At 40.1% G+C, this 10258-nt stretch overlaps 1 protein-coding gene across 1 annotated transcript; it reads right to left on the bottom strand.

Moving 5' to 3' along the window:
* Nucleotides 1–2354: 2354 nt before the first annotated feature.
* LOC103948841 (heat shock 70 kDa protein 15-like) lies at nucleotides 2355–7812 on the bottom strand. The gene is made up of 10 exons (XM_009359915.3): nucleotides 7650–7812; nucleotides 5286–6473; nucleotides 4926–5153; nucleotides 4717–4812; nucleotides 4398–4619; nucleotides 3781–3975; nucleotides 3552–3698; nucleotides 3287–3436; nucleotides 3084–3214; nucleotides 2355–2926 (listed from the first exon to the last, which is right to left on the bottom strand). The coding sequence occupies exons 2-10, from the start codon at nucleotides 6453–6455 to the stop codon at nucleotides 2698–2700; spliced, it is 2568 nt and encodes an 855-aa protein (XP_009358190.2). The 5' UTR covers nucleotides 6456–6473; nucleotides 7650–7812; the 3' UTR covers nucleotides 2355–2697.
* Between the last annotated feature and the right edge of the window lie 2446 nt (nucleotides 7813–10258).

Below are 10258 nucleotides of genomic sequence, written 5' to 3'. Positions count from 1 at the left end.
TGCATCAAAAACCCTTCCATTATTCTCTCCTCTTTGTCCATTGAATCACTATCATCTCCACGTCTAGTTTTATCATTCCTACCACGATTCTCGTGACCTGGTGGTGGTTTCAAGTTTCCCCTCCTTACTGATCTTCGTTTTGTATTATCTTCGCCAACTGAAACATCGCTAGGGTGATCTGTTTCCTTTTCGACGTGGCTGCTTTCCTTTTTTTTTCAGGTCTTGATTTGTAGTAAGGTGGTGGAATAAACTTGGAGTAGAGGGCATCTTGCTGGTATCTGCTTCATCCCCGGATGTACTTCCTATTGAGCTTGAAGAATATTTTGGGGCAGATTGGGATACATCTGTTGTTGTTTTGTCTTCACTGCTGCTCTGCAGCTTGTATCTGTCATAAGAGTCACCCTCCTGGTTTCTTCTTTTTGGGAAAGCATTGTCCTGCCTTTTATGTGATTTGTGCATATCGTCATCGCTGTCAACTGGAGATCTACACCTGCGCTGGCCCTGCAAAAAGGGTCATACATGTTACGATCAACGAGAACAGACAATAAGAAGCATTATAGTAACACATAACGTGGGAACAAAAAACATGAAGGAGGCAAACGTTTGGCATCTAAGCAGCTTTGCAAGGTACAAAATTGCCCTTCCCATCCCAGCCCACTTGAAAAACTGAACCTTAACATTCACTTCCACATCAATCTGGAGGACCGCGAGAACCAATCGATGATCCACTCTGAGCTTCAGAACTTCCAGCGCCTTATCTGCATCAGGCCCCCACTTGAAAAGTTTCAAAATCTTTGTGAAACTGAAGGGTCCTTCCTTGACATGTTTCTACTTCATGGGAAAGTTTCGCTCTTCCCCAGATGCTGCTCCAGGCAACTGGAACAGTTTAACTATCTCACTTTCTGCTTAATCACAACACAGAAACAGGTTATCACACAACATTCAGCAAGTGTATTCAATCAAAGCCCAGTTGCACCAAAGTTCAAATCCCCCTCCTCGTATTTTAGATGAATTTAGAGTAGACTATTCTATCGTTTGTAAAAAAAAAAAATTTAAAAAAGAAAAACAAAACCCAGTTGCTAATTTAGAGTAGACGAATTCGCAACCAATTTTACCATAATGCACGATGTTTTGCAGGCAAATTTACACCTCCGGATCAGAGTAGATGATTCCACTCATGCTAACTAGTGCAAAGATACGTGTAAAATAATGTTGTTCCGGACGGCCTTCAAACGAAAATCTTGCGACAGGAGCTGCGGTTTCGGAGTTACAGGAAAGTAGCAATCGCGCCGGTGTCATTTGAACAAGGACAAGAGAAGGACGGAGGAGGTAGGAAGGAGTGAAAGCAGAGAACGGAAGAGACAGGAGAGGGATAGCGCCAAGACAAGACAATGGGAACTGCTGTTGCTGTTACTTTTGCTGCCGCTCTGTAGTCCCTAATTACTTTTAAAGTGATTTTAATAGTGTTATGAAACGGTAGATCACCACCACCATCTCAGCATCACCACCCCCTGGACCACCATCTTTGACACCACCACCTCCCCACCACCGTTGTCGTACTACCATAACCGCCATCCCCCTAGCCAGCATAGCCCGTCACCACCATATCCACCATCTTAGCATGGCCACCATAACACGTACCTCCGCCACCACCATCATCACCCCCCATACTATCTACTGCCATAACCCGCCACCATAGTCATCACCACTTCCACCGTCTCACCATTGTAGTCACCACTGCTGTCACCATCTTGCACCACCATCACCAGATTCACCCATTACCCTCAACATGACCGCTACCACCTCCGCCATCATCCCTACCTCTCAACCAGTATTTTTACAACCATCCCTTATAATCATCGTTAATACAACCACCATCTACCGCTAGAATAGTTGAGTTTCAGAATCAGCGTTCCAGTTGTATAGGTAGCCCTGTCTCTATTATAGAAGTGTGATCACCGACTTTTGATTAAACCTACTTGTAACGATGAATCTTATCTCTATCACTAGCATCCACTACGTGCTCCATCTTCAAAGTTCCCGTTACTTGTAACGATGAATCTTATCTCTATCAAGGTTCTAATCTCGTCACTCAGTACTACAGAAATCATCTTTGCCGGTGAGAATGGAAATCCAAAAGCCAGGCTCAGACCTAAACCTACACTTCCACCAGGCGACAACGAAAGCGCACTGAAGGTTGCATCGAAGAGAACCTTGACGCACATATTCGCATGCCAACAAAATACTACCATAAATTTCAAAACCTGTCCGCAAGAGCATCAATGCAAAATTCGCAGAACAAAATCGAGCAATTTTGGAGATAAATTCAGAGATATACGAAGAAAGAGTATCAATGACACATGAAAAACAAGATTAGAATGAAAAAGTATAGGTCTAATGGTCTCCATCCCATCATAAGAGGCGAAAGAGACCCCGAGGGTAAAATTTCTCTTCAAAACCCTTCACAAAAAATCCGGAATTCTAGAGACCAATTGTACGGTACAATAATTAAAAACTGACAGACCACAAGCAGATAAAAGGCTTTACACCTAGAGGTATATCATCCATTTAGCACACCACGGGCCTCTCCCTCTCCGTCCAAACTGCGTTTTAAGGCTCAAAATGGAAGTGTATTATGCTAAAGAATCAAATCCTGAAACGCCATAAAAACCATAGAAAGGCGGGTACTCTACAGAACTACGCAGAACTTTGGGGAGCTTCTGGCTTGTCGGTTTCCATTGGTTCTGTAGAAGCCTGTGGCACCTCATTGTCGCCGTCAGCAGGATTCTCTGTGGGGCCCGGATTGGCATTTGCATCTCCGCCCTGAGGTTGCTCACTTCCCTGAGGAGGTGGGGTTGGCGGAGTTTCAGGAGCAGCTGGCTTGGCTGGTGCTGGTTTGGGTTTCGTCATTATCGGTCTGCAGAACCTGTCAACAAAAGTGGATAAAAGAAAAGGTTACCACTGTCGGATATCCCAAAGGCTTCCAAAAGACTTTATGAATAAGCAATAGGCTCTTGTTGTCTAAGACAAACAGTTCGTCAACTAACCAAAGAAAACAAATTTATCAATGCAAGAAATAGTACCTGTCAACTGCTTCAGCCTTCCGTCTCACATCAGCTGATAAGAGTACTGGGTTGGCATATTTGGGAAGCAAATCCTGTTGCTGCTTTTTCTCTCTTAACCAGGCCTCGGCTTCAACACACTCATTCAATACCTAAACAACACAGAAAGAATATTGTCAGTTGAAATGGTGGAGACTGGGGCAAGGGGAAGTCGAGTCCATTACCTTCTGTTTATCAGCCAGATCTATGTGTTCAAATTTTGCATCATTTGATGCTGCAGCTTCTCTGTAACTATTGACACAGTAAGCAAGTTGTTCAATCACTGTTCCCCTCTCCGCGTGCTCCTTGACCCGCTCTTCAATGGGGTCACCTTGCTGCAATTTGAAAAAATCACCAATGCTCAAAAGAATCAAAACCAACAACATCAAGTTGGACAAGAGAAAACAGAGAACTTCTCACCAAAACACATTAAAAGAAGAAAATCCTCACCTTCTTCAGATCCTCAAGTTTGGCAATGTAAACTCCTTTGGTTTCGTCTTCACCATCTTCATACAGCCAGTCCTCCACCTCCTGAAGTCTAGCAATAAACGCTTCCCTCTCGGATTCAGTGACAAATTCATGATACTTGTCATTGAGCTGGCAATACAAAAGAGAAATTTAGCAAAAAAATATGGTAAAATAAAAATGAAAATGCATCACGAACATACAAGCAAACTACCTTGCTTCTCATGTTATACACGTATGCCTCAACAGCATTTTTCTTGTCTTTTGTTTCTTCCATAACACGGTCTTGTAAGGCCATTTCAAACTCCTTCTCAATTGCCTTCTGCAATTCATTTGGTGGCATCCCTCCATAAACTAACTCTGTCACAGGAATGTTTGTTTTCCTTACCTTTATCTTTTTAGCATCAGCCTGCATCGCAAAAACCAAGACATTAAGAGTGCAGTCCCCACAAACAGAACCAAATAAAACCACTGATAGTATTTAACCATTCCAAAACTGAATTTTTAAACAACACTTAGTACAGTCCATCATCCCTTCTCTTCTCTGTAGTGACATTAAATGTAGATTATACGAGTTAAAAGATTATGATGACTTTTGAAAACCCTTCCCCATAGTTAACGTAATTGAACATGAAAAGAATGTTCACCCAAAAGCTTAGCACAAGTAGACTATATCAAAGCAAAGCATAGAAAGTTAGGCATAAGTTATTCATCTCCTTAGTCCACATATAGCTGACTCAAATTGGGTAGCTAAACACTATTGCCCTCCCACGGTCCAGGAAAATAACAAATAACAAATGGAATAAACACATGTGAATCATGACGACTGACCTTCGCATCAGTTTCCATTTGCGCAGGCTTGTCCCCGGACTCGGGAACACCAGTTTCAGCACCCGGAGCATCAGCAGTGTCCTTAGCATCTTGCATGTTCACATCAGTCTCTTTGGTACTTGGGGGAGCCGCATCACTGGGTGCCTCATCAGTCTCCATCTTAGCAGCCTCCTTTGTTTGCTCTTTTGTGACAGGAACCTCAATTTCTTCTTCTTCCAAAAGCTACAGCATGTGAAGAAAAGCAAATAGAATTAGAAAGAAGATAATCAACCAAAGACATCTAGAAGCACAAAATGCTTTTAACTTTTAACAATCTTACAGTTGCTGAGTCTACAGACACAATCCCATGCAGGTTTAGGCGAGCTTTAACCTTTAGTTTTGCCCGCTCACTTTTAACGGACTGGAAAGGACCAATCTGCACATGTATAGTGTAGTAGAATGTTAGGAAATATCTGGCAGATAACCTAATAGCGTTGAGAGAAATTAGAGCGCACAAGTTTAAGATCCAATATTCAATTTGCCACTCACCGTATATGTGCTGATTTTTGCGGGTGCCTGCAAATCACTAACATCAGCATACTGCACATCAACTGAAAAAGTGCCCGATCTGTAAAATGTAAGGGCCTTGATACTTGGGATAGGATTTCCCTTGGGGAAAACAAGGGTATTTTGGTTGTTCTCAGCTGCTCCGTTCTGAGCGTCTGGACCAGAACCTTTCCAGGACAAGGAAATTGAAAATGGGAAGCTCTCATTAACCTTCATATTAAATGGGATAGCATTAGTTAATAACAAAACATAATTTTTTGCAAAAGCCAGCAGGTTAGACAACATACAGATTGGTTCAACTAATGGAAACAAATTCACATACAAAGCAAGAGTTAAACTCACCTGAAACTCTCTAACTTTGAATGTTGGACTAAGAATTGCACATTGCAAAGCACAACCCCTGGCAACGCACTCACTTGCATTCATAGTTCGCCTAGGCTCCTTTTTGAAGAAATCTGTCAATATCTTGATTATAGCAGGAACACGAGAGCCTGAACCGACAACCTCAACTGTGTGAATGTCCTCTATTGAAAGCTGTGCATCAAGAAGGGCCTTCTCCAAAGGTCCCTTCACACGTTCCAAAATAGGAATACTAATCTGCTCAAATTCATCCCGCTTAATAATGCCCCTAACATCCTTCTCTTCCATTAAACACTCTATATTCAAAGGTACCACAGGATTTGCACTAAGCATCTTCTTCAACTTCTCACAAGCGGTACGAAGGCGAAGGCATGCCCTTGCATTCTGTAAAACATCAATTTTGTACTCTTCCTTGAATTTTGCTGCAAAATGGTGGAACAGTACTTCATCAAAGTCCCTACCTCCCAAGGACTGGTCAAAGGAATGAGCCAATATTTTCAGCTGCCCCTTCTTAAAACCAGCAATGCAAACTTGCATGCTAGCATGCCCAATATCAACAAAGGCAACATTCAATTGGTCATTTTCTGGTAAATCCGTCTTGTAAATACCATAAGCCAAAGCAGTCGCTGTAGTTTCATGGAACAAGCGAAGAGGGTTCAATCCAGCAATTTTTGCTGCATCCATAACAGCTCTTCTTTGGAGATCAGTGAAATACACTGGAATCCCAATACAGCAATCGACAACAGCTGCATTGAGATTCTTCTCGGCTATGATTTTCAGATCAGAAAACAGCATTCCAAGAACTTGGGTAGGTGTAAATGTCTTTGCTTCTCCCAGATAACGGGCATGAATCAATGGATATCCATCAGGCCCTTCAGAAACAGCAAAGGGCAATGATTTGATATCCCTCTGCAACACAGGATCAGAGAATTGCTTACCAATCAAGCGCTTAATCTGGGAAATTGTGTTCTTAGGGTTCATCAATGCTGAAGCAGCCCCAGCTGTCCCAATGAACCGCTGCTTCTCACCAAAACAAACAAGGGCCGGAGTTTCACGCTTGGACTCATCATTGAGCACAACGTCAATACCCCTCTGCCTGGCTACGGCCACAATGCCGCTCTCATTGCCAAAATCAAATCCCACCACGCTCATCCTTGCAGAATTTTAAATCTGGAAAATAAGTAAGACCCACATTTAGTAAACAACCGAAACTAAAATTCAAAATCAAGTAAGAACCCACATTCACTAAAAACAACTGAAACTGAAATTCCAAATCAAGCAAGAACCCACATACACTAAACAACTGAAACTCGTGGAATCAACAACACCAGTTCAAACAAAGCACAAGGGAAACCACCATTCAATCATAGAAACAACCAAAAATCGGATGATGAATATCTTCACCGTCCTCACGGTGATTACAGTATCAGAAATAAATAATACAGTAGCTAAAGGAAACAGAAAAATAAGTCCGCAAATTACACCTCCGCAAATCTTGGATAAAAAAAACCCTCCGTCCCCATTCAAATTGCATAACATACAAAACAATAATCTTTAAAAAAATTAAAATTAACCGATCCTAATTGCAAATTCCAACCAACGCTAATCACCCAGGCAGTCAATAAACCCATGATTATCTAATCACCAGAATCTGCTCAAACTAGTGTAATCGTATATTCACCGAATCTAGCTCAAACCCAAAAATAGACACCCTAAAAGATATAAGAAAAATATTGAATCGCAGCAGAAAGTGAGGCAGTTCAACACTTAAATTAATCAAAACCCCTTAAACCACCATTCAATCATAGAAACAACCAAAAATCGGATGATGAATATCTTCACCGCCCTCACGGTGATTACAGTATCAGAAATAAATAATACAGTAGCTAAAGGAAACAGAAAAATAAGTCCGCAAATTACACCTCCGCAAATCTTGGATAAAAAAACCCTCCGTCCCCATTCAAATTGCATAACATACAAAACAATAATCTTTAAAAAAATTAAAATTAACCGATCCTAATTGCAAATTCCAACCAACGCTAATCACCCAAGCAGTCAATAAACCTCATGATTATCTAATCACCAGAATCTGCTCAAACTAGTGTAATCGTATATTCACCGAATCTAGCTCAAACCCAAAAATAGACACCCTAAAAGATATAAGCAAAAAATTGAATCGCAGCAGAAAGTGAGGCAGTTCAACACTTAAATTAATCAAAACCCCACCGAGGCTAAACCCAGCGTAAAATATCCAAATCGGGAAACGGTAAAATCTACATCAGATCTAACAGCATTTTCACGTAGAGATCTGATCCGATGCAAAGTCTAGGGTTTTAGGGAGCGTACCTCGAGGGAGATCCACAGAGAGTCTAAGGACGGGAGGAGCGAGAAGGAGGAGAGAGAGAGAGACAGAGAGAGAGAGCTTCGGTAGGGTTTCTCGAAGCCTCTGCGGGAACGCTTTTGTGGAGAAACAGAGAAGGTTGCAAGAGAGACCTAACGAGGTTTTTTTTGTTTGTATAATTTTCGCATGTTATATATATATATATATTTTTTTTTTAATTTAATTTAATTTAATTTATTTTTTAATGTTTGGAAGGTGCTGGAGGCGTTTAGAGAGATACTTGTTGTTCTTCTAGAAAGTTCTTTTGGACTTGCGAAATTAGAGAGAAAGGTAGAGGAGTATTCTCTCTCTATCGTTGTGGGAAGTGTGATGTATGCACGTACTTGTAGCAGAACAGACATCAGTTTTGCAGTTGAATCCAAGATGGATAACTGAAAGCTGCAAATAAAGTGATGCCATATTTGCACGGAACAAAATACTATATGATCACATATCGGAAATCTAATAACTTATAAGTTATCGGTTATTCATATTCAGTTTTTGCTACATATGTTGATAGATCAGCTCTTGGTTACTTGTTCCTCTTAGTTGGAGGAGTGATTTCTTGGAAGATGACATAAGCACATAAGCACAATGCATGACTACATATCCATTGACAAAATGACTAGGGCCAAAGACATTTAATGATCATGTTGAAAGAATGGGTCTAGGTAACCATGATGATTGTCATATTTTATTTTGTTGTGAAGATTTGTTGTAGTGACAATATTTTGGTTCCAACATGCAACTATAGAGCTTGTTTAGTCCTTCTGTAACTCTTTCTGAGAAGTTCATTGGCACCTGGGCGATTGAATTCTTGCACCGGCATTAGAGGTCAGAGAGGCGCTTCAAGTAAGAAAGGACGAAGAGAGTTTGAGAATTAGTTTCTTTTTGTTACTTTTTTCAAGTTCTTACATGAGCATATATATTAAAGCTCTCTAACTAACTTAGATCATTAACGTTTAATTGAATACAAGGCCCCCTCACCTGTGCAGGTTGCCCAATCTTTATAATGGCTTGATGTGAATTTAGAACGACCACAATGAAGAACACGAATAAGAAGAAAAATGGAGAGCAGACAAGTATCTCCTGCTTACTTGGTTCTCCCTATTATCTCCATGAGTGAAAATCGACGTAGATGCGAGTTGGAAATAAAACTCAAGGGTGTCAAGAGCCGACATTATGGAAAATTCATTGCTGGGATGAACATGGCACTAATAACTTATTCAACATCTCAGCAAATGAAGGAATACAAGTGTCTTTTGTGTCATTTGCTTCTTTCTTCCTTGTGGGCACTTTGTTGCGCTGGATTAATAAAATAGCTCATGGAACGGAAGGTTAATTACTCACTGTTGGCCAGTAGCTCAATTAACCTTCTTTGCACTCAGTTATAATTAAACAATTATCTATCACTATTATGTTATTCCTTAGGAGTGCTTTTGATATGATCTAATGCTTTAGAACCTTCTCATCTTTGAGGAGTTAAGCTCAAGTTTTAATTTCGTCAATTTTTCGTTGATAGTGTGCAAGTAAACCTCATGTCATTTAATATATACCAGAATGGGTCACCCGCGCGTTGCCAGAGGTTTGAAAATTGTATTTAACACTGTGTTTGAAAGTTGTAAAAATTGTATCACAAAACATTAACATTATTGAGAACATAAAGGTTGGAAAAGGTTTATGGATGAAATGTTTAATTTGTACAATTTAAACATAAAAGGTTGAAAGCTTTTTGTTTACAGACATACAAAAAATATTACAACCATCCATTGCACTTAGCAGTTGCATCCACTTTTCAAGTGGAACCAACATTTAGATACAAAAAATTAGCAAATGCTGGTGTTGGTTCATTGATGAGCCAATATTATATTATATATTTTACCCTATTCTTAGTATGTTTTGGTAATTATTTTGGTAGAATTTTGATACTCTGTTTTATATTTCCAATATAGAACATTCGGCTTCCTTTGGAGCAAAACATGATCAAACAGACGAATTTTGAAGTGATTCAAATTAAAGGACGTTCGTATCAAAATTTGGGATTTTTCTACCAAGCAGTTACTTTCTAGCGATGGAATAAATGAGTAGTGTGCAGTGCTAGAAAGTGACGTTTCTAGGCTGAAATTGCGTTTTTGGAGCCCAAGATGACCTCTGATGGGTTCATGGCATTCTGGAGAAGTGTTCAAAATATTCCAAACTTTAAATCCAGCGAAATTGGGCCAGTTTTGGAGCAGTTTAAGGGCCCAAAACGTGACTGTGCAGATTTTAGGCAAGTTTTACCATTTAATTTAGGGATATGTTTCCTATTTTACTTTAGTTATTTAGTTTCCTAGTTCAATTGGAAGACCTTTTCTTATGAGGATTTAATTTTTACTAGGTTAAATAAGCTTGGCCGGCCCTAATTATGAACTACTTCTTCTCCATGCGTTGTTTGGGAGAGGAAATTGGCCAAGTGTAGAGATTTTCAGACTTTTTCATTCAAGGAGTTTCCGATCTTTTATTATTTCAATAAAGAACTTTGTGATTTTTATTATGAATATGCATAACTAATTCTCTTTTTGCTAGGGTGAGGTCA

This window comes from the organism of the source record quoted next, unplaced genomic scaffold (genome assembly GCF_019419815.1).
Source record: "Pyrus x bretschneideri cultivar Hongxiangsu unplaced genomic scaffold, Pyrus_bretschneideri_v1 Contig26, whole genome shotgun sequence".
Taxonomy (NCBI): Eukaryota; Viridiplantae; Streptophyta; class Magnoliopsida; order Rosales; family Rosaceae; genus Pyrus; species Pyrus x bretschneideri.
This window is presented reverse-complemented; position numbering and strand designations above follow the sequence as displayed.

What these genes read in the sequence shown, in the direction of transcription:
- LOC103948841 (XM_009359915.3), bottom strand. Translation starts at nt 6,455, where the DNA reads ATGAGCGTGGTGGGATTTGATTTTGGCAATGAGAGCGGCATTGTGGCC. An exon ending in TCAAAGTTAGAGAGTTTCAG is followed by an intron (nt 5,154 to 5,285) that starts GTGAGTTTAACT and finishes TTTAATATGAAG; the next exon opens with GTTAATGAGAGCTTCCCATT. An exon ending in AACTTGAGGATCTGAAGAAG is followed by an intron (nt 3,437 to 3,551) that starts GTGAGGATTTTC and finishes TTCAAATTGCAG; the next exon opens with CAAGGTGACCCCATTGAAGA.